General features: G+C 37.2%; 2 protein-coding genes across 3 annotated transcripts; one reads left to right on the forward strand and one right to left on the reverse strand.

Annotated features, from left to right (window-relative positions):
* The first annotated feature begins 168 nt into the window (after nt 1-168).
* LOC123696085 (calpain-7-like) lies at nt 169-20,343 on the forward strand. Its single transcript, XM_045642090.1, has 12 exons — nt 169-472; nt 2,592-2,734; nt 4,303-4,429; nt 5,113-5,435; nt 5,851-6,027; nt 6,514-6,660; nt 6,996-7,223; nt 15,392-15,636; nt 16,078-16,277; nt 16,890-17,095; nt 18,476-18,708; nt 19,131-20,343. Exons 1-12 carry the CDS (start codon nt 262-264, stop codon nt 19,273-19,275), a joined length of 2,385 nt encoding a protein of 794 aa, XP_045498046.1. The 5' UTR covers nt 169-261; the 3' UTR covers nt 19,276-20,343.
* Nucleotides 7,649-11,292, reverse strand: LOC123696083. Of its 2 annotated transcripts, XM_045642089.1 has the most exons (2): nt 10,381-11,292; nt 7,649-9,891 (listed from the first exon to the last, which is right to left on the reverse strand). In XM_045642089.1, exons 1-2 carry the CDS (start codon nt 11,282-11,284, stop codon nt 8,183-8,185), a joined length of 2,613 nt encoding a protein of 870 aa, XP_045498045.1. In that variant the 5' UTR covers nt 11,285-11,292; the 3' UTR covers nt 7,649-8,182. The 2 variants fall into 2 exon arrangements, with proteins under 2 accessions (XP_045498045.1, XP_045498044.1); XM_045642088.1 differs by having other exon boundaries at nt 7,649-11,292.
* Nucleotides 20,344-25,023: the final 4,680 nt, after the last annotated feature.

The following is a 25,023-nucleotide window of genomic DNA, read 5'->3' on the forward strand; positions in this document are numbered from 1 at the left end:
ACATTGGGACAAAACGGAAGGTTTACTGCAATTCCAGAAATATTGCTATCTATTTTTGACGCACAAAAATATCTACGCTAGTTGTCATACTGCATTTACCTCAGGCATTTACGCATTCGTGCGAATATCGAGGCGAATTAGCTGTCAATGAATACTGTCAATAAGTCATCTGTCAATCATAACTGTTTTTGTGTACTATTTTGCAAATTGTTTTGAATACCGTAATGATATGGTTATAATTTATCAATAATAGACATAGAAATGAGTGATTTTGAAAACGCAACTGAAGCTGCATCTCTTGCCGTACAATTCGACCAGACGGGGCAATCAGAAAAGGCAGTAGAATGTTACCGTACAGCTGCAAGATTATTAGACAGGGTTTGTAACCAATTTCTACCAGAAAGACAAACAGAAATTCGAAAGAAAGTTAAGGAATATTTAGCTAGAGCGACATTTTTGCAGGAACAAAAAGGTTTGTTTACTTTAATACGTTTTAAAAATTTGTACAGTTCATTGTAAACATTGCGCTATGAAAATGAGTCATCAAATTACATTTCATTTATAGAGCTTGTCTTTATAGATAACTTCCGATGTATCTTAAGAATAAACTATTAATAAAGGTGATTTACCAAAGATGAAAAATATAGATCAAGAGCCCACGACGGCCAGACTTTCCTTTCTTTAGGAAAGTTGAAAGTTTCTCTGTATATGTCTCCGATACAGATAAGAACGACTACCGATTATCAAGTCTGGGTTGTGGTTACTTTGGCAGGAAACAGGTAGTAAAGGTGTATAAAATTGTACCTACCTTTCATTATACTTTAAAAGCTAAATTTTATATATGTTACTGGGGGACGTATAAAAAGATGTTACCTCAAGAGCAAGACAGTTTTCATGGTTCTTACATCTTGCCTGACCCATTTAAAAAATAACTAACATATCGTCACTAGAAAGGCTAAATTACTAAAGCGCCAAAAGTGCATTTTACAGGAGAGCGACTTAAAGTTTTTTTTTCTGTTCAAACAGGCATAACTTTTTTTCTTGTATTCCGATGTAATAATGCTGAAGGCAAAAAATCGTTATAAAAATTCTATCTACCATTTAAAATAAACATAATGCGTATTACTGTTGTATTTTCGAAGATAGTGTCGCTTTAGTATAAATGCTCTGAAAACTACGTGAGCCAAAAGCGCTTATCTCCATAAACATATTCAGACACAGTAAAGCATAAATATTAATCACTAACATCCATTGATATTTAGGAAAAGAAAAACAACTAATATGCCACATTACAACTAATATACAGAATAATACAGTTTTAGTCATTGTAACTTAAACGTAAGAACTGAATTTAAAGACATCAACTAATTTAACTAACCTTACTTTTGATCTTTGATTTCTTGGATTTGTCTCTGTCCCGAATAGCAGGACATCTTTTTGTGTAATAGTAGTAATAGTCCTACGTTCATCAATTTTCTCGTAAGGCAAATTTACTAAACGACCTTTTCGTTACCATTTGCGGCAAGTCAATAATACTTAAACGACAACAATTAACTGAATGACGCACTTTAGGTTTCTAATCTTACCTTGAAGGACACATGGCAGTAAGAAAAAAAAACTAACCAACAATAACAATAAAAATTATTTTCTTTTCTTTAGGTAAGTAAAATAGACGCATCGACAAAAACGAAAAATGCCACTGCTAAAGCGCCATTATCTCCTTAATTAATGCTCAGATTGCTAAAAGACCTAGACCATTGTATAGAGAAGAAAAAACCCAACTCAACCATATAAAAAACGCACTTTAGGTATTTTGGCGCTTTAGTACTTTAGCCTTTCCAGTGACGATATCATCAAATTAACGTTACTACTTAAAAGTGTATCAAATATGAAATAACCCACTAAAACATTAGTTTACTATAATTAATGATTAAAAAATAACAGTATATTAAGTTATTACTTATCTTTTACGGGGACTTATGTTGATGGAATTTCACGTATCTCGATGACAATCGTGGTGACAGTGGAATTCCATCGACATAAGTCCCCGTAAAAGATAAGTAATAACTTTATTACTTATATTATACTATTATTTTTTAGTAATTAATTATAGTTAACTAATGTTTTAGTGGGTTATTTCGTATTTGATACACTTTTAGGTAGTAACGTTAATTTGATGATATGTTAGTTATTTTTTAAATTGGTCTGGCAAGATGTAAGAACCATGAAAACTGTCCGGCTCTTGAGGTAACATCTTTTTATACGTCTCCAAGTAACATATATAAAATTTAGCTTTTAAAGTATAATGAAAGTTAGGTACAATTTTATACACCTTTACTACCTGTTTCCTGCCAAAGTAACCACAACCCAGACTTGATAATCGGTAGTCGTTCTTATCTGTATCGGAGACATATACAGAGAAACTTTCAACTTTCCTAAAGAAAGGAAAGTCTGGCCGTCGTGGGCTCTTAGATTAATACTTTTGATAAAATACAAAATGTCACTGGCCCTTAAAGGCGCGAAAAAAAAAAAAAACAAAAAGGATCAGTTGGACTGGCACAAAAGGAAAAAAAAAAACGATTTTCTTACAGAAAAAGCGCAACAAGCAGACTGTGAGCGAGGTTTGCAGAAATGTTACTTTCTAATGCAGCAGGCACTTGATGCCGATGAGGCTAATTTAAAGGACCTGGCTCTACAGCTGTACACACAAGCTGTGGAATTGGCTGTTTCTGTTGTAAGTTTCGTATTAGCTAAAGATTGACTATGAATTTATTAAGACTGATTGATATTTAGAAGTTTGGAAGGTTAAGATGGAGAGTGTGGTTCTATTTGTATTTAGCAGTTGTTGATGCAATGGTATAATTTCAATCTTGATTTTTAATTTTTTTTATTCAAAAATAATAGTTTCTTTTTATACTCATTGATCTTGTACTTGCTTACTTTTCTGATGATTTTCATAGTTATGCTAAGGGCGCTTGTGCACTACAAGGAATTTTACCGTCCGGCATTCCGATTTTTTACGGTCCGGTGTGGCATGAAAAAACCGATGAATTGCTTGTGCACCTGTCCGTCTTTACTAGGATCAGTGCGGTACAGTTCAAGGAAGTTTGGCGGTATAATGCTATCATAAATGATTGTTTTTGCATTTTACAAGAAACTAGTAAAAAATATAGAAGGTGAAATATTATATTACTTCGTTATAATAAAAAGTAAAGTTTCGTAAGAGATTTAAAATGCGTGTTTCACTAATTTATTTTAATCGGTGACGAGGAGCTAAAGCTATTCCCACTTGTACTTTAACTTACCAACACTTACTTAGATAATAATTATAGGTCAATGCTTGGTCAATGTATATAAAATAACAATACCGACTTCTCAAATCTCATTGCCAACTAAAAGAAAGTAAAACAAGAGCTTGCTGTCAATTGGCATATGCAGTAAAAAAAGAAAAATCTAAGCAAGTGGGCATTCGAAAACAATAATTATACCTACAGCGACTCGTAGACACAAAAAACCATCCGGAATAGGGAAAAGTAAAATGTCGGACAGTAATATTACGTATAGTGCACAAGCTAGTATTTAGATTAATGGCGTGCCATACCGGACCGTAAAAAATCGGAATGCCGGACCGTAGAATTCCTTGTAGTGGACAAACGCCCTTAGGGCGTTTACTTTTACCTATTCCGGATGGTATTTTGTGTCTACGAGTTGCTGTAGGTATAATTGTTTTCGAATGCCCACTTGCTTGGATCTTACTCTTTTTACTGCATATACCAATTGAACGCAAGCTCTTGTTTTACTTTCTTTTAGTTGGAAATGAGATTTGAGAAGTCGGTATTGTTATTTTATATACATTGACCAAGCATTGACCTATAATTATTATTATCTAAGTAAGTGTTGGTAAGTTAAAGTTCAAGTGGGAATAGCTTTAGCTCCTCGTCAACAATTCAAATAAATAAGTGAAACACGCATTTTAAATCTCTTACGGAACTTTACTTTTTATTATAACGAAGTAATATAATACCTATTTCACCTTCTATATTTTTTACTCGTTTCTTGTAAAATGCAAAAACAATCATTTATGATAGCATTATACCGCCAAACTTCCTTGAACTGTACCGCACTGATCCGAGTAAAAACGGACAGGTGCACAAGTAATTCATCGGTTTTTTCATGCCACACCGGAACATAAAAAATCGGAATGCCGGACGGTAAAATTCCTTGTAGTGCACAAGCGCCCTAAAGCCTTAAAATTTCTAAATAAGCATTTTTGTATTGAAGTTAAAAAAAAATTTCTGTTAGAAATCAAGTGATCCAGATGTAAAAGCAAGAGTAAAAGGTTTAGCAGAACAAGCTCTGGATAGAGCTGAAGAAATTAAGGGAATCAAGAAGATGGGTGCCTTGTCTGTAAATGAAGTAAAGAGACCTGGTGAGTCCTTTGTAATATTTAAGTGAAAACTTTGGGGATTGTATTATTTAAACACGTAAAAATATACCAGTTAGATGTCCCCATCATGAGTAACATGTGTCCCCAGTTGAAAGAATTAATAATTAAAATTCCTTTGTCATTTGGATTTTATAGTTAAAAGCATCGTCCGCGCAGTCAAAGAAAAACCCGCATAGTTCCCGTTCCCGTGGGATTTCCGGGATAAAACCTATCCTAAGTCCCGGGGTAAAAAGTAGCCTATATCCTTTCTCGGGTATCAAAATATCTCTAACCCAAATTTCATGCAAATTGGTTCAGTAGTTAAGGCGTGATTGAGTAACAGACAGACAAACATAGTTACTTTGGCATTTATAATATTAGTATGGATATATAATATACTAGGTTTCCGCACGCGGCTTCACCCGCGCAGTCAAAAAAAAACCCGCATAGTTCCCGTTCCCGTAGGATTTCCGGGATTGAGTCATTTTTCCGGGATAAAAAGTAGATAAAATGTCCTTTCTCGGGTATCAAAATATCTCCATACCAAATTTCATGAAAATTGGTTCTGTAGTTTAGGCGTGATTGAGTAACAGACAGACAGACAGAGTTACTTTCGCATTATTTTATAATATTAGTATGGATGTTCTAGAATTCATTTATTCATTTTTTTTAAATACTTATAACAGTGATATCACCAAAAAGAGCGAATCTCGAACGAGAGCAAAGCGTCCACCTAAAAGTTAGCGGTAAACAAGTGTACACAGAAGAAGAAAAAGCAGTGTTACGGCAGACATCCAATATTAATAACAACTGCTTCTACCCATTTATGGATGTTGATTTATCAGAAAGGTTCCAATATGCTATACCGTTTGAGGATAGAGCGAGCGAGCTGACATTGTCGTCGAAGCAGGCACATGAATTTGATAGCTGGGTTCGGCCGCACGAAGTATCGATTGATCCAAAAATGATCATTGGTGATCATGTAGACTGCTTCAGTATTAAGCAGACTGTAAGTTGCTTGTATTTTACCTATTTATTGCAGATGAATGCAAGATTTTGATTGTTTGAATAGAAAATGTTTATTGAGTCTATATATTCTTATTGGAAGCTAAATAATGTTATTTGGCAAAAATTTGTCATGAAAGTTTTTACAGTTAACAAATAAAGACACATAAATTTTATTAAAATCAGGTTAAAATATACGATATTTTGATTTTGCGGCGACAGTAGTTGTGTTCATGGCTTGCGTGTCATGCGCTTACCCGTCAACATTTGTTACGGCCATAATGTACTGTAATGCTCACTTCCGAAAGATCGTATCCTAACAGACTTTGAACCTAGTTAAAGACGGAATACAGTACAGTTTCATTTATTTTCTTCCAGCATTTTTAAATAAACAAATTCTAAGTATGTATTTCTTTCAGATAGTGTCGGATTGTTCATTTGTCGCGTCCTTGGCGGTGAGCGCACTTTACGAAAAGAGGTTTAATAAGAAAATTATAACGTCTATAATTTATCCAAAGAATAAAAATAAAGTTCCTGTATATAATCCTTTCGGGAAGTACATGGTTAAATTGCATCTCAATGGAGTAAGGAGAAAGGTAATATTATTTCTTTCAAACAATTTCAATTTAATAAAATCATTGACTTAATATTATTATATATACAACATCTAAACTGAATATAACCTATTAGAATATTGTCAAAAAATGACTGAGCAGCATTTTATAAATGTTCATTCAAATTAACACCTAATGTAGTGGCAGTAAAGTTTAAAGTCTATTGCACATTAGAAAACAGCGTAATAGACGCATAGCAGAGCTTTGCAACGGACAATTTTTGAGAATGTTGTAGCAGTTTTGTTCGCAACTGATTTGCTAACAGACAGATTATTTCATATTTAGTTTTAAATCGCATTCAAATGCTTTATAATAAATTTTTAACGAATACAAAAAATTCGATCACTAGGCGGGATTCGAAGCAGCGCCTCCGAAAAGCAAATTTTTCTGTTATTTTTTGGATAAACTTTATTTTCTTAGCTTCCGTAATATGGAGCTATGTTTTCACCAATTTATAAATAATTTCAGGTTATAATCGACGATCGCTTGCCGTACAGCAAGTATGGTCGACTTCTGTGTTCCTACTCTAGCAATAAGAATGAATTCTGGGTGTCCATGTTGGAAAAGGCGTATATGAAAGTGATGGGCGGATACGATTTTCCGGGATCTAATAGCGTAAGTGAATGAATGTTGTTTTTGACATTTGAATTTCTAAACTTTATTAGAAGCGAAATGATGAAAATTTTTAACAATGTTCTGTGCTGGTTTTTAGCAAAATCTTTTCACATAATTGTAAGAAAAAGACATTTGACCCGGATTAAATTAGTTTTATCATTATTAGTTTTAGAATTATTTTAAATTTATTGCAGCTGACATGAACATGCATGCTTTGCCTTTTATAACATAATAACGTTTTTAGCTCTTATTTTTTACTTTATTGCATAAAACAACTGTACCAATTTATAAATGTCATGTTCTTAATAATTTTTACGATTTATTTATTTATCAAGAACATAGACTTACACGCTCTAACCGGTTGGATACCGGAACGGTGCGCGATCCGAGCGGGCGAAGCGGACTTCAACGCGGACGCGTTATATGAAAAACTACGGTCACGTCTGGAGAGTGGTGACGTGTTGGTGACGGTCGCTACGGGAGAGTTGGATGACGCACAAGCGGAGAGAACTGGCCTCGTTGGATCGCATGCATATGCTGTGCTCGATGTTAGGCAGGTTCAGGTGAGGTTCTAACACTTACACTTACACTAAAACTTACACTTAGCACCAACACTAACATTGACACTAACACTTACTGGTCGCGCCAATATAAAAAATATACGTAAATATATTCTCGATATAAAAGTGGACTGTATTTTGATCAACGTGGTGTTAGCAAAGAGGGGAAAGACGGGAACACACGGCACATACCTCGTCGGAGGGAGTAGCGTCCAGAACACACGCCGCTGCCACGCGGTCAGGGTCCTCCAGCTCGCGGCGGGCAAGAACGGGTCCAGTCCAACACTCCACACAAACACACACGCGGCGGTGAGCGCGACCAAGGGGCCGGGGCACAGGATACCCCGGTGGTGTTACAAAAGCACAATGCCTGAGATCTAGAGAGCCTCGTGGAAGCTCTCCGGCGGTGAGTCCCGATCCTCGCTAAAGATCGGAGAGAACTACTGTCTGTCGTTCGTGACATAGGTAGGTCACGTGACGAGCGCTAAATAGCGCGCGATGATTGGTTGTGCTCGTATGTAGGGAAGGATGAAGGAATACACCACAGAATAATAAACATTTAATATCTACATTTACTATTTTAATTATATTGGCGTTACCATATCCACCCGCCCTAAATGGGTCACCATTTAAAACCAATCATAAGATACAGCGAAAAACTATGACTCTAGGATCACATAATGCGCGCGGGTTTATAAAGTCCTAAGAGCCACGGCGGTAATATAAATAAAAAATTCTATGGCTCTAGGAGCGCAAAATGCGAGCGGGATAATAAAAAATCCTAAAAGTCACGGCGGAATATAACTAACAAATTCTATGACTCTAGGATCGCGTAATGCGAGCGGGGTATAAAAATTCCTAAAGTCACGGCGGTATTTATAACTAACAAATTATAACTAAAGCGGTGCGAAAAACTTAAGATTAAACTTAACTAACTGCGGTAATATACTAATGCGGTTTAACTATTGTCTTGGAAGCGGACATAAACGAACGACCGGGCGAAGGTAAGTTCCCTTGGCGGTTCTAACTGTACAAACGCGCGCGACGTCGTCCTTTGAAGGATGTACTTTCTCTACGACGGCTAAAGGCCAGGTTAGGGGCGGTGCATTATCATTTATCACAACCACGACCGTTCCAGGAGTAATAGGTGTGGAAGGCGTATTCCATTTCTGCCTAACCTGCAGACCGTGTAAGTATTCCATTCTCCAACGTTTCCAAAACGACTGGACTAACTTGTCCAGTAGCGAATGCCTATCAAGCAAACTGACGTGATCAGATTTGACTTGCGGCGCGGGTAATGATAATAAAGGAGCGGTATTTAAAAAATGACTCGGTGTTAAAGCCGAGGGTTCTGCGGGGTCTGAACTCAGTACTGTCAGCGGTCGCGAGTTAAGTAAACACTCAATTTGAGTGAGAACAGTACAAAGTTCTTCATACGATAATATTTGTTGACCGATAACTCGAAACAAATGCGTTTTAATTACTTTCACCATACTTTCCCAAGCACCTCCAAAATGTGGAGAGTTGGGACAAATAAACTTCCAATTTATACGACTCTCAGCGAACTCGTGCTCCAGGTTCGAACGATATTCGTTATTAAGAAATTTATATAAATCGCGGAGATAGGAATCGGCTCCTTTGTAATTAGTACCGTTATCCGTATACATAGTATCAACGGGTCCTCGACGCGAGAGAAACCTTTTGAGCGCGGCAAGAAAACTAGGAGTGCTGAGGTCGGTCGCAACTTCGATGTGCACTGCACGCGTAGTGAGGCACGTAAAAATACACAGGTATGCTTTCTCGCTGTGAACACCACGGCGGCGCACAGGAGTGTAAGCGATAGGCCCTGCGTAATCAGAAGCTGTTACGCTGAATGCTTTAACGGCTTGGCGTGTACGACATTCAGGCAAATCAGCCATCAGCGGGTAAGTTGGACGCGGTTTCATGCGGAAGCAAGTATTACATGAGTGAATTCTTTGTCTAACAATACGACGTGCGGAAAGAATCCAATACTTTTGGCGAAGCAACGACATTAAAAGTTCCGGTCCGGCGTGCATATATTTAATATGATAATAATCAATGATCATGTTAACGATATGATCATTGCGCGGTAATATCACTGGATGCTTATGTGCATATTCCAGGGCGGAATTACTCAGACGTCCTCCAACGAGGATAAGTCCGTTGCGAATAAAAGGCCTCAAGCGATTAAAAGCCTGCGAACAAGATTTATTATTGAGTATATTAGAATACTCCTCTGCAAAATATTTATTTTGCAGGGCGGCGAGAAGTTTATTCTCAGAGAAATTAAGGTCCTCTGCGGTCATCATAACACCGCGGCGGGGTAACAATTTAAGGAACCTATAAATATAAACAACAACGCGTAAAAGCCTACTCCATGAGGATACGCGAAGGGCGGTATCATATAAAGCGCAATGCTTTATAGGCGAGCACACAGTGTGCGCTAATAATTTTCGTTCGGGAATGTCTGCAATAGACTCACCATCGAGACTCCTAAGAGGCCAATCAGATGGGTCCGAACGAGCCCACTGGGGTCCTTGGAACCACAGAGGGTGCGAGACGAGATTTAGTGGCGTAATGCCACGCGAAAGAACGTCAGCGGGATTTTCAATACCAGAAACATGGTAGAAATTATCTGATGGGATGTTATCTGTGATCTTCACAACGCGGTTTGCGACAAACGTCTGCCACTGGTGCGGCGAACCTTTAATCCAATAGAGCGCGACTTTAGAGTCGGTAAATGCGTATGCATTAATTTTGTAGTGTTGTGAATAACTGTCAAGGACAGTGCGAAGCAGCTTTGACATTAGGAGTGCACCACAAAGTTCTAAGCGAGCGATTGTTAGCGGTTTAGATGGAGCGACTTTAGATTTAGAACAAATAAGACGAATGACGTTACCAGAGACAGTGCTGACATGAGCGTACACGACTGCTCCGTAGGCAAGTTCACTAGCGTCAGAGAAAGCCATAAGAGTGAGAATACAATCACAAGTAAAACCTATATGACGTGGTATGCGAATATCATTAAGAGCTGGTAATTCATCACAGAACTGTTTCCACATTTTAATAACGTGTGGAGGCGGAGAATCATCCCAATCAAGATTAAGTTGCCAAAGTTGTTTTATTAACAGTTTGGCATACACGACTGTGGGAGCAACGAAGCCCATTATGTCCCACAGACGGGCGATAGTTGACAAGATGGAGCGCTTAGTGCACATCACATCGGCGGGTGCGGTAATTTTAAAATAAAAACAATCATCAACAGTAGACCAATGCAGACCAAGTAATTTATGTTGCACGGTCTTATCAAACTCCACCGCGGAGGGTAAAAGTTTGTGCGAAGCGGGAAGATTATCTAACACATTTCTACTATTACTATTCCATTTAACTAGATCCCACTGAGCTCCCTTAAACAAATCGATGAGCTGCTGCGACGCGGAAACTGCTTCACATTCCGTGGGAATAGAGAAGGCGATATCATCCATATACAACGAGGAAGACGCAATGCTACTCGCGAGCGGATATTTCGCGCCGTCATCTTCTACGAGCTGTCTTACCGTGCGCAGTGCATGATAAGGACTAGACTTGATGCCAAAGCAAACTCGATTAAATTGATAAAGAAGCAGCGGATCCTGCGGGCTGAAACGATATAAAAAACATTGAAAACGACGATCAAACTCACGCACGAAAATCTGCAGAAATTGTTGGCGGCAATCGGCGGTCATGGCAATCGCGTGGAGACGAAAACCTAAAATTATTGTAAACAAATTGCCTTGTAAATTCGGCCCAACATGCAGAAGGTCATTCAATGAACGCTGGCTTCCAGAAGTTGGCATGCTAGCATCTAAAACCATGCGCAGCTTAGTCGACGATTTATCCTCGCGCAGAACAGCGTGATGCGGTATAATATAAATAGGTGTAGGGTCACGCGGATCATACGGAGGCGCGGGTGAAATATAATTCTTAGTTAGATAATCCTTTATGACGTCATCATATGCCAACCTTAATTTAGGTGAAGCCTGTAGCTTTCTTTCGAGGCACATGAAACGTTTGCGGGCTATATTAAATGAGTCACCGAGAGTGTAGAAATCATCCTTAAATGGGAGCGAAACGATATATCTGCCACTCACGGGGTCGCGGGTTGTAGTTGATTTATAATATTCTTCACATTCAACATCATCGGGATGCTGAACGGGCGGTGCGGTAGGAAGCTCCTCGAGCTCCCAGAAACGCCTGACTAATGAGTCAATAGCGGCGGTCTCTTGAACGTGACAACACGTCAAGGGCGGTTTATGTATGTTAGGTATGGTGGGTACTGAACCCATTATTACATAGCCTAACACCGTGCGCAATGCAGCGGGCGCCGACGAGTCACGAGATGCATGAACTACGTCGGGGAGAAGCAGATGAATGAACAGAGAAGCACCGATTAATAAATCGATTTTATTTGGCGTACCAAAACTCTCATCTGCGAGCGGTAAATGCGAAATATGCGATAAGACAGAAGTGTCTATAACAGCGGAAGGTAATAAATCCGTAACATGATCAACAACTAGCGGTGAAATATTAAAAGATATGTTGTTGTCAAGGCGCGAATAAAATTTTATATTTACGGAATTACTATTTATAAGTTTTTCTGAACCACCGAACCCCTTAATAATAGTACGTTCGGTTTTCTGCGGTTTAATACCTAAACGTTCACAACATTCATTCGTAATGAAGTGACTTTGCGAAGCGGAATCTAAAAGCGCGCGAATAATAAGCCGTTCGCCTTTACAATTATAAGCTACGACTTCAGCGGTTGATAACAAAATAGTATGTTGTTTATTCGCGGGCGGGTTGCATAGAAATGCGTTATCAGTATCAGCTGTATAGCTAGCGGTACATAGCGTAATATCAGAGCGGCACTCGCCCGACGGTGCGGGCGGTGTCGGCGCAGGCAACGGCGGGGAGCTGCGCGGCGGGGGGTGAGACGCAGGCGCGGGTATGGAAGATTCGCGTTTCAAATGTAACATTGTATGATGTTTTAATTTACAAACGCGACAATTAGAATAAGATGAGCAACTAGAAACTCGATGTTTTATACTGAGGCAATTTATACACGCGTTTCTATCCTTTACGTATTTCAAACGTTCCTGCGGACTCATTTTATGAAAACTCGAACATTTATATAAATGTTGATGCGTAATATTTTTACAAAGACAATTACTATAATCGAAATCAGCGGTTGTTACGTAAGACTGATACGTCTTAGGCGGTGCGGAAGAAGTATTATTTAAACTGCGGTTATAATTATTCTTTCGAGGCGGTTTATTTATTCCCGAATTTGTGGAAGGATGAATGCGTTCTAATACCTTCGCACGAGTTTGAATAAATTGAACTAAGTTATCAAAAGTAGGCATTTCACTACCAAACTCAGTCTCGAAAGCGCGAACAGTATCTGAGTCTAACTTCTTCAACGCGATATGAACAATCATTAAATCTGTAATATTATCTAACTTTATATTCTGTAAGGCGCGCACTGCGCTAATAAAGTTATCTGTAAATAAATCAAAGTTTGTTGCGGACGCACAATGCAAAGGTTTAAAATCAAACATTTGATTTAAATACGCGGAAACTAACATACGTTTATCATCATATTTATCTTTTAAAGTTTGTAAAATTAAATTATAATTTTCAGCGGAGGGGGTTATACCAGCTATAACAGTTGTGGCCTTCCCCGTTAATTTACCTAGTAAATAATATAAGCGCTCGGCATCTGTAAGGCCGGGATTGTTATGAACAATTGATTCAAAATTCGAAAGAAACAGCGGAAATGAGCGAATATCACCCGAAAATGGTACTAATTCGATAGGCGGTAATTTAGGCCTATTTTTATGCAAATTATTAATATCTCCGTGTGACGGACTTGGTTGCGAATATTGCGATTTAATTCTTTTAATCCTGCTATACAAAGACTCGAATGCAACGAGGCTTTTATAATCAGGTTTCGCGGCGGGAATTAATGATAACAAACGAATATTATATTCATCTAAACATTTCTTATAATCATCGCGTAATGATTCTATCTGCGCGGACTCGTCAAGGAAACTTTCCATAAGCGCAGCGTTGTTATGAACGTTCAAAGACAAATCATAAATTCTTTGCACCATTTCGAATATAACTTCGCGTTTAGCTAACAACATGGATAACTGCGAATCATTTATATCTTCCGAATCATTAACATCCGAAGCGTCACTATCAGCTAACTTAGTCATTTTCTTAGGCGGCATTTTTAATAACAAAAGTAAATATTCATACAGAGAATGTTACAATAAAAGTTACAATAACAAGTAATACGACCAAATAAAGTAGGTCAGTGACGCAAGCGTGATAAGAACAGAGTATGTATTTCCAATATGGTCGGATTATAACAGCGGATCGCGGAATGTACTCGATAACGTTATAAATTTCGAGTGCGGGTAGACCGTAGATAAATATGATGAAATATGTTCGATTTATAATGATTTTAGCGTTATAACTGCGGTTAAACGATATGAATATAGTTTTAATTAACTATTTTAATAATAATATACGCGTAACTTATTGTCACGGGCGGAATAAAATATATTTTAAGCGGAAAATAATAGATGACGCAATGTCGATCTATGCGGTTATAGTTATTTCACAATGAATGTACTATTTAATCGCTTATTAGGGCCTACAATGAGTATCCTAATAAGGGCGGGTTTAAAATATATTTTATATGAATAGTAGAAGACGCATTGTCGTTCTACGCGGTAAATTAAATAGTATTTCGCATTGAAGATACTACTAATACGCTTATTAGGGCCTACACAATGAGTATCCTAATAAGGGCGGTGGAATCATCAGGTAATGTACGATTCGTAAGGACTAACAATGGTTACTATCCGGATCGAAGGTACCACTCAATGGTCGCGCCAATATAAAAAATATAAGTAAATATATTCTCGATATGAAAGTGGACTGTATTTAGATCAACGTGGTGCTAGCAAAGAGGGGAAAGACGGGAACACACGGCACATACCTCGTCGGAGGGAGTAGCGTCCAGAACACACGCCGCCGCCACGCGGTCAGGGTCCTCCAGCTCGCGGCGGGCAAGAACGGGTCCAGTCCAACACTCCACACAAACACACACGCGGCGGTGAGCGCGACCAAGGGCCGGGGCACGGGATACCCCGGTGGTGTTACAAAAGCACAATGCCTGATGATCTAGAGAGCCTCGTGGAAGCTCTCCGGCGGTGAGTCCCGATCCTCGCGAAAGATCGGAGAGAACTACTGTCTGTCGTTCGTGACATAGGTAGGTCACGTGACGAGCGCTAAATAGCGCGCGATGATTGGTTGTGCTCGTATGTAGGGAAGGATGAAGGAATACACCACAGAATAATAAACATTTAATATCTACATTTACTATTTTAATTATATTGGCGTTACCACTTACACTAAAACTTACACTAACACTACCATTACCATAGTCACTATCACTTACATTACCATCACTATTGTCACTATCACTCACTATGAAAAGCTATATTAAAAAGTACGGTCACGTTTGGAAAGTGGTGACGTGTTGGTGACGGTCGCTACGGGAGAGTTGGATGACGCACAAGCGGAGAGAACTGGTCTCGTTGGGACACATGCGTATGCCGTGCTCGATTTTAGGCAGGTTCAGGTGAGATGACGTCATAATAATCATCACTGTCACTAACATTTACAAAAATGATTTCACTGTCACTAACACTAAAACTCACACTAACACTATCAGTATCACTAATACTATCATGATCACAAGCACTATCACTACCACTATCACTATCACTATGTCAAACTACGATCACGTCTCGAACGAGTTGACGTTTTGGTGACGGTCGTATTGATGATGTTGGGATCCGCTTGAATCAGCTGATATAACAGATATTTCGCTGACGAAATTATTAGTTAATCAATGTTTTTTTGCTGCTGTATCTATTATTTCAATTGTATTGTGTATTGTTTGTGGAGTCAAATAAATGATCTTTCTTTCTTCTTTCTATTACAGACCCGTTTGTGTACTTCTTTTTCAAAAAACTATTAAGATTAATGATATATCCTAATAGATCTTCATAAATAAAAGCAACACATCTTTCCAGGGGGTGCAACTCCTGAAGCTCAAGAACCCTTGGTCCCATCTCCGCTGGAGGGGCAACTACAGCGAGTTGGACACAGCCCACTGGACCCCCACACTCCGGGCACAGTTGAACTATGACCCTGATAGTGCAGCCCAGTATGATAACGGGGTGTTTTGGATAGACTATGTTAGCATACTGAAGTTCTTCGACGTGTTCTACTTGAACTGGAACCCGGAATTGTTTCAGTATACGTATTGTATACATCAGTGAGTTACTTTTGAATTGTGTAAAATATTTTCAAGATATTTAAATTGCTCAGTTCTATTTATTCTTCTTATTATTGTCTATATAAATCATTCAACAATTTTTTTTGGCCACAGACAATGTAAAGCTTTTTTTTTAATTATAAAAAAAAATACCTGAAAAAGTTGAACTTATCGAATTGCAAAATAATGCATTGATTTAATTAGCACTTACAGGTTTTGCAAGTTCCAACTGCATTTATTTCGAAAGATGGCACAAACTAATGTAACATTGGTATCCATGTTATATATCTGCATTATTTTCTCTTATTATTTGAGCAGAATCTTCTAAAAAGAGCCTGCCTAGAACTTGTGTTTTATTCCTAATTTGTTTTTCACAGGAAATGGGACTTGTTTTATTCTAAAACTTGTATTTATTCCTATAGCAATAACTTAATTTTTCAGAAAATGGGACGCCGGCAACGGTCCGGTACGCGACGCTTACAACGTCGGCGAGAACCCACAGTTTTCCCTCCACGTGCAAGGAAAGGGCGCTGTTTGGTTATTATTGACGAGACATATCACGCAAATTGACGATTTTAGGAATAATAAAGAATATATTACACTGCTGGTATATAAGAATGGACAGCGGGTGTATTATCCATGTGAGTATATTAGTTATTGTACCTCTAATATGTACATCTGAGTTTGGTAGAAAATTCAAAATGGCCGTTTTTCTTTGTGTCAAGCAATTTTTGTTCTTAAATCTCTAGGGAATTATGCTTGACGCTCGCAAGTTTTATTTATATACTCGTTTCATGGTTTCTAAGTGGCTCATCTTTCTTCTTAATATATATAAATCTCGTGTCACAATGTTTGTCCTCAATGGACTCCTAAACCACTTAACCGATTATAATAAAATTCGCACACCATGTGCGGTTCGATCCAACTTGAGAGATAGGATAGGTTTTATCCCGGAAATCCCACGGGAAAGGGAACTATGCGGGGTTTTCTCTGAAAACGCGGGTGAAGCTGCGGGCGGAAAGCTAGTAACTATTATAAAATTATTCTTGTGTGTAATGTTACATTAGATAACATTTTTTTTTTACTTTTTCACGGATACGATTCTAACAATTTACTTACGAGTATACTCATGGGCGGCATTAGTACCATCGCGAAAAATATTTAATTTCTAAACTGTTCTTTTTAATCATAATGATTTCTAAAGCGATAAATAAAAAGCTTTAACTACCCTCATAATTTAAATTATTTTTCAGACGATCCACCACCCTACATAGACGGGATTCGAATCAACAGTCCCCACTACCTATGCAAGATTATAATGAGTGACACAAGCACGGACAAGTTCACATTGGTTGTCTCGCAATATGAGAAGTCTAGAACAATCTATTATACGCTAAGAGCGTATGCTACTTGCCCGTTCTCGATGGCTAAAATTGAACCTTATCCACATAGGAAGACGGTAGGTTTTACAATGTTCTTATGTAATCCATGAGTTTGTAAATCCTGCACTATTTGTGTGAATATGAATATGATTAATAAACAACCCGCAAATATAGTAATTATGCATGTTAATTTTTTTAATATCTGACGAACTTTTTAAAATTATGGACTTATTATTCTTCTGAATAAAATAGCTGCTAAGCCGACTAACTGCAACATATTTTTAGTACATATTAGTTATAATGTTACTAATTATTATCGATAGTATTGCGTAAGTATGTTGAATCATTTAATGATAAAAAAATATGTATCCAAAATCCGTGGAACGAATTAATATACTTATAATTAAGTTCAAAAATTTTATATTATGCTTTAGTTCTTGCTTCTTTGTTGCTTTCTATGTTTTATTCCAGACTAGCTTACCACCCGCAGCTTCGCCCGCTTTGTCTAAAACCTAATAAATTATATACTAATAACTATACCCGGCGCGGCCTAAGATGATCCCTATGACAGTTCGTCTTAGTGATTGCTCGTATGATGGATCGTGTCGATACTTTACTATTTTATAGGCAAAGGCGTGGTTTGCATTCAGCCACCTCGGTAAACATGTTTTTACAAATATTATAAAATGAATTTTTAACGTCTATTATGTAAACGAAACGGTAAGTAAAACGAAAGTTTTCAAAAACATAAAAATACACCTTATCATTTTCTCGTAATTTTTAACCCGTTTAACACAGTGTATATTAATTTATCATGAAAATGGAATCCCCCATTTAATTTTTCTAAAAAACTTATATTATCATAGGTAAGTAAATTAACGCGAACGGTAATTATTAATTAAGTATGCTGCGATCTTCTGTTCCATTCAATAGTGAATGAACTATAGCTTAAGCATGGAAAGAATGTGAACTCGTTTCCATTATCGAAATTTGTTTATCGATACTTTCCGCACTAGTCGATAAATGCCAACGATGTAAGTTTTGAAGGACGTAAACGTAAAGTCAGATTGATATAATTTCTCGTAAATGATAAGAATTGTTATAATTCCAACGGAATATCATTATAATAGGATAAAGCTACGTAAAAATTAATAAATGCCATTTTTAGACGCCTCCAATACGTTTCTAATTTAATGGTGACGCCATTACAAGTTTGTCTCTTGAGAATAACTGTCAGTGTCATAGGGATCATCTTAGGCCGCGCCGGGTATAAAACCTTCCTCTTGAATCACTCTATCTATTAAAAAAAACCGCAACACAATCCGTTGCGTAGTTTTAAAGATTTAAGCATACAAAGTGACATAGGGACAGAGAAAGCGACTTTGTTTTATACTATGTATAATGTATATGTATTTGTTTTATACTATAATATTTTTATCTCTATTTTTTCCTTCCAGATAAGAGGAGACTGGGCGGGCAGAACAGCGGGGGGTTGTATAAACCACCCTACCACCTACCCAAACAACCCCAAATTCCTAATCACTGTACCAGACAGTATAACACCATGTACTCTAGCCGCTGAGCTAAAAGGTCCAAAACAGTACCAAATTGGGATAGACGCGAGGGTGGAATCGTTAGATGACCCTAGTGTTACTGCGCCGTTCTTGAAGGAATCTTCTGGAGCGTATAGGTGAGATTTGGAGTGTAAAATAGGGTTTTTAGTATGAATGTGTTTCTGTTCTGTCTCTTTAAGCATTGAACGATTTATAAATTTTCTATTTACACGACTTGTTATTTCGTTTTATAGAATTTAAATGCTTTATAAATGTTAAATTTATAAAGAATAAGCAAGGCGAAAGACTCGGGTTCGAATCCCGCCCCGTGATTGAATTTTTTCTATCCTAAAAAAAATAATACGACTTTCAAACATGCACACTGCACAGATTCTGATATTTAACTTAAGTCATGAAATCATAAACAAAAACCGATATTATTTGTTTATAACTACGATTAATTGTTAGAAAGAAATGAGATAATAATTTATTTGTTTAAATTTATTAATTCCAATAATTTTTATACTTTTTTAATGTGTTTATTATAATTTATCCACAGAGCGGGTTTTGTAGTACTAATATTACGGAACCTACCGGCGGGGAAGTACATCCTCACCCCCTCCACTTTCTACCCGGGGGAGGAGGGGCCTTTCTTCCTGGAACTGAAGTCCACTTGTGAAGTTACTTGTGAACCCCTCAATTAAGGGGGTTGATTGTATGAATATTGCAGGAGGGAGGGGGGTTGTGACGTGTTTGTGTAAAAATTATAGATGATTGGGGGGATCTGACGTGTTGGTATGGAAATTCTAGGGGGGGAGGGAGCGTAACATGTTACTATGAATTTAAAAAAGGGAGGGTGTTGTGACGTGTTTATATGAAGATTGTAGGAGCGGAAGGGGGGGAGTTTTGTTGTTGCTTTGTATGTTGTGACGTATTTATATGAAGACTGGGGGAAAGGGGGGGGGGGCACTTTGCTTGTTGTTGCTTTGGATTTGTTTGAGATGTGCTTGTGTGCGTATGTGTGAGGCTGTGATTTGGTGGGTGCACTTGATCGGGCATAAATTAGTTCGTTCATCATTTTCATATTGAATTTGCGTTATTGCATACATTGGAAATACGTTTTTTGTACGGAGTACAATATCATTTTTGATACGTCAGTGTTGGGTTCGTATTTTGTTCAATTAGTTTTTATGACTTAGGGCTGATTTTTCAATCGTTGGTTAAAACTTATTCTTCGGATAACGTATTAAACTAACATTTCAAAAATGCATTTTAATTGTCCGGATTTGACAGTTTTAAAATTTTAACTAAGGATTGAAAAATTGGGCCTTACATAGAAAAATATGTACATTTTTATAATATTCCTCATTAATAATTACATAAAAACAAGGCCTCAACTTAGTGCATCTATGAAATCATAGCTAGCTTTATAGTGTCGTTACAGACGAATTTATTTTTGTATTAAGAGAAAAAAAAAACTAACAGAGAAAATTATTTATTAAAAAAAATATATGTATAATCAAATATAGTTTGTATAAGTAGTATTTCAAGCGCAAATAATGCATTTTTAAATTTTAATGAAAACATTTTTATTTTTAAGACTTTTCTAAGTCATTTTAATGAATCTCTTGAGATATAATGCAAGATTTTGGTTTGTATTCGCATATAGTTCAGGATACATCGCCCATTTTTGCAAGTGACTACTATCAAGCTGATTTTCCGTTTGTAGCCTTATTTTGATGAGACACCGAATAATTTCGTGTACGAAACTCTCGATTGTGGTAGCTAACAGAGATAACAAGGATAAAATTTTTTGATTTGATGGTTCTCAAATATTTATTACGCAATTTGTAGGACAATATGTCTGTTGAATTATATAAACATTAACTAAGTGAAAAAAAAAAATCAGCTTGTTAGTAATGACGTCGTTATCGATACACTTTGGAAAGGGGGACTCTTTGAACAAACCATAGATTTTGTAGGACAAATATTTTTTCGAATAATTTAGGTAATTATCTTGAGATTGGACAAAAAAAAATTCATTCAGTTAGTAATAAATATTTGAGGACCATCAAATCAAAAATTTTTATCCTTGTTATCTCTGTTAGCTACCACAATCGAGAGTTTCGTACACGAAATTATTGGGCGTCTCATCAAAATAAAGCTACAAACGGAAAATCAGCTTGATAGTAGTCACTTGCAAAAATGGGCGATGTATCCTGAACTAATATTGGAGATCATTTTATTATTAATGCTAGTAAAATAAACACTGGCTTTTTTTGACTATGTATTTCTTTCATCTATTTTCTCATCAAATTTCATCTCAAAAGGTTCAATGGATTCTCAGTAACAATTAAACGGACAAGGTCATAAACAGGCTATTTCAAATAAACTTATTTTTTTTATATAAAATGCCAAAAACGATAATAATATATTAATTGTGATCGTACACGTCCAAAAATATTTATTGTTAATTGTTATAAAAATCGCATTCAAAAATGTTGTTATAATTTTTACATTTGTAATAATTTGTATATATTTTGTATTTACTAACTTATATAAAAAATCACCACATTAAAATAGGTAATTAATAAAGGCATTAAAAGGACTACGTATCTAATATTACCTATATCATATACTATACGTTACTTTACAATTAAATATATTGATATTGTTTTAAAATCATCATTACAATACAAAAAAAGTATAAATAGAAGTCCTTCTTAAAAATGTCTTTCTTCGCTTACCAGCTTGTAGGTAACATGTGCACTGTGATACTGTTTAGGTTTAAGCGGGAATAATTGGAATATCGATACAGATTATGTTAAATCATAGATAATAAAAACCTTGTTGTACTTATTAAAAAAATAACACCAAATTACTCTTATAAGCATTTAAAATATGTTAAATAAAATTAAAATTAATGTCCCTTAACAGTGAAATATGTTAATTGTACCAGTTTCAAATTATACCGAATTGTATTGCAATAAAAAAATAGATATATTACAATCGTAGGACAATATTGTTTTAATACCTATTATCTATGAAAGTCAATTCGTGAATAGGTTGTTTAAACATTGTTAGTAAATTATTTTTAGTGTTCGAATTTCAGTTATTCCGTTTTAAAGGGTCATTATCGTTTCTATAAAAATAACACATACCTAACAATAAAATAATATGATTGAGTATATTATAAAATAATCATTAATGTAATATGATGACCTATTTAGTCGTAAGTTCACTCAATCGATTCTAAAGTTATATTGTATCAGATTTTATAATGTTAATAAATTTTTAATACTATTTTGTTTGGTTTTATTTACATATTTAGCACAATAAAAAGGTAGGTACTTACATTTTCTTTTTTAAGATTCGTATAAAACAAGGCTATACCTTAATTAAACTTTGGGAGTCTACACTCCAAAATTGAAATCTAGAACGTACGAATAATAAAAAAAAAAATTGACAACGACTATGTACCTTAGAAGTACGTATAGTAACAAAACAGATAATTTATATATTATACTAGAACTTAGAAACAGTCTGGTGTCTGCGTTACGCCCCGCGGGCTTTTAGCTTTGCCGACGGGAAAGTTCATAGAAATAATATGACAGCTATAAATAGAAATCTACTGGAAATTGTAAGTCATTTTGCTGGATATTATGGAAAGGTATTTAATTATTACCTAATTAATAATTAATTACTCTGTCTCTAGGTATAGTCTAGACTCGAAACAGTTATTTAGAGAACCTATAGATTTTCAAATAAAGATCATTCATTCTGTAGATACTTCAAATTAAAATTATAATTTACGCCGAAACAAAGTTACCAAATTTAAATATAACATTCAACTTCCAAAAGTTATAGAATATCATTGGAATTTCACAGTAAACCGCAAAGAGCTTCAAACAATTGTTTAGACAACCGCAGGCTTGAAGATTATAAAGCGGATTCTACACGATCATGACGTCTGCCGCTGGATCAACACTGCCTTTGCCAAAAGTAAATATCAGCAATTCTAAAGTTGATATGCGCATTTCCGTTGATGAGTTTTCGTTCTATGTTCTCACTACGTTGCATTACTGTAAGTAGGTACTCGAAGATAAAAATTTACTCGTTTGATTGTTGGTATTAAGAATACATCGATTACTTATTAATATGACTGGGACAGGAAGGTAGGTAACAAGAAAACAAAACAAACCATATAGGGATTTATTTTATATAGGTACAATTTTGAATTTATAGGCAGCGACTTCGCCATATCATAAAATCGCTCCGTTGCGACGTGATTTATAGACAAAATACAAACACACTTACTACTAGACAAATGTATAAAATTATAACATGAAAAATACTTATTACTTCAACGAACAACCGAACTAAATGATTCTCATTCGATGTTGGACTTGATTTCTGTTGACTGTACTAAATTAAATGACTCCCATTCGATGTTAAACTCCATTCTGTTGACTATGATTCTTTACGATATTCCAACCACCTGTGCGGCAACGTTGCAATTTGCAATACCAATTTCCATACTTATAATATGATGAAGTCCATACGAAGAGAACGTTTGAGATGGTACTGCTGCTTTGCTATTCATGTTCATCTAATCTTACTAATGTGGTGTCCACTGATTACTGAATGATGAAATCGGTGGAGAATCTAAGTTGTTTAAATGTGCTTAGATTCTGATACAGAGTAGATATTATATCCATTTTATACTTAGGTTAATTTTAATTCCTTTCTTATTACAGAAACTTTGTGTCAATATGTAACTGGTATGAATAAATGTAATAATCTAATATTACCTATATTATAACTAGGTACCTACCAAGACTAATATTTTCTGAGACAGGGGACGGCTTTGGAATCCATTTATGTTTTAATTAAAAAAAAAAATATGCCTAAGTAATACTTAATAAACAAACCGAATACCACTAAATAACCAACATTGATCACCATCAGTTGATAGTTGATACCTATGAATTGTAAATAGATATTTTCCGCTCGAAGGGTTGTTTTAGTTATGTAAACAGAGTCTCGTTATTAGTTTGGTGTAGTTAATATAGTTCAAGAGCTATTGCCAAAATATAACTTCAATTTGTTACTTAATTTTCCTATCAATGTTTGGAAGTTATAAGTGGTGATTTAAAAACATGTTTAAAAATGGTGTCATAATTCTATGCTCATAGTCATAGTTTATGTGAAATGAAACGTGATGGAGACGTCGGTTAAATATTATTATGTCTAAAGTGCGTCACACACGGTGAAGATACTATAATATTTTATGATACTGTAATATTTTATATTACAGTATCTTAAGGTATCCGGTATCAGCGTTCTGATCATCATTTTTCTTTTTGTCCTTGCGTACTAAGACCCCTTTTTTTTTTTTTTTTTTTTTTTTTATAGTGGGGAAATCTTCTTAGATACCCCCGGCTCCCGGGGATGAAGCCGTGGTTATGTCGGATTTTTACCGACTAAAACCCCACTCTGTTCCATCGCGCTGCTTTGGACGGAACTGCGGGAACGGTTACGACTCTACCGCGTGTCCCGCCCAGCAGATGCCCGTTTCCAGGCCCACCACTAGAACCCCCCTCGCTGGCGGCTGCTGGAACGAAGGCTTACGCCACCAACGCGCAGACAATGGATCTTTCCCCGCTCCATCATCCGCGTTCCCCCGAACCCCCGACCCCAACACCGTCCGGCCGAAGGGTGCACGCCGGAAGGTCCTCCGATGTGTGAAATACACGTCGGGGGATCCTTCGGCGCACTTTTATAGAGATTACCTCGCAGCCCCCACCTCACCAGAGGTGGCGGCCCTCGGTCCGGCCCCACGGACCGGATTACGAGTTGGCAGACGGCCGTTTTACAGCGGCCGCCGCCCCACACCTCTCTGCAGGAGTCTCCGCGCGTCATCACAATGACGCGTCGGGATCCCGCCCTCCGCTGCACGGCGTGGCTTGCTAAACCAGCGAGCCAGCCGCGCCGCGACCTCTGGCCGCCATCCACCGCCGCATAAAAGCCGGCTCCTCTCTGGTCCTCAAACAGGACCTCTGCCGTCGGGTCAGTCGAGGCCTCCCAACCCCGACTGCCGTTCAGCGCCACCCTTGCCTAGCGGACACGGGGTCCGCCAAGCCACGACCTCTGGTCGCCATCCCACGCCGCACACAGCGGCCGCTGGGCCACAACTAGCCCTGGCCGTCGGGCCGGTCGAATCTCCCCGACTCTAGACCAGCCGTTCAGCCCCTCGCTGGTCCAATTTCGCTTCACTCAGAGGGCCATAACTCTGAGCTACTGAGCCCCTCCGCCGCGACAAGGCCTGGACCGTTGGGGGGGTACTAAGACCCCTGTAGAACCGCCATCCTGTTACAAATGACCAGAAAATTTGTGGGTCATTTATATGGCCTTATAAAGTGACTTTGCTTTTTAAAAGTCAAACACGAAAA

The sequence above is a fragment of the Colias croceus genome, chromosome 12 (genome assembly GCF_905220415.1).
Source record: "Colias croceus chromosome 12, ilColCroc2.1".
NCBI lineage: Eukaryota > Metazoa > Arthropoda > Insecta > Lepidoptera > Pieridae > Colias > Colias croceus.

Coding starts and splice junctions, on each gene's coding strand:
- LOC123696085 (XM_045642090.1), top strand. CDS start 262: ATGAGTGATTTTGAAAACGCAACTGAAGCTGCATCTCTTGCCGTACAA. Junction 6,661..6,995: donor ATTTTCCGGGATCTAATAGC/GTAAGTGAATGA, acceptor TTATTTATCAAG/AACATAGACTTACACGCTCT. Junction 15,637..16,077: donor TATACGTATTGTATACATCA/GTGAGTTACTTT, acceptor TTAATTTTTCAG/AAAATGGGACGCCGGCAACG.
- LOC123696083 (XM_045642088.1), bottom strand. CDS start 11,284: ATGTGCCTCGAAAGAAAGCTACAGGCTTCACCTAAATTAAGGTTGGCA.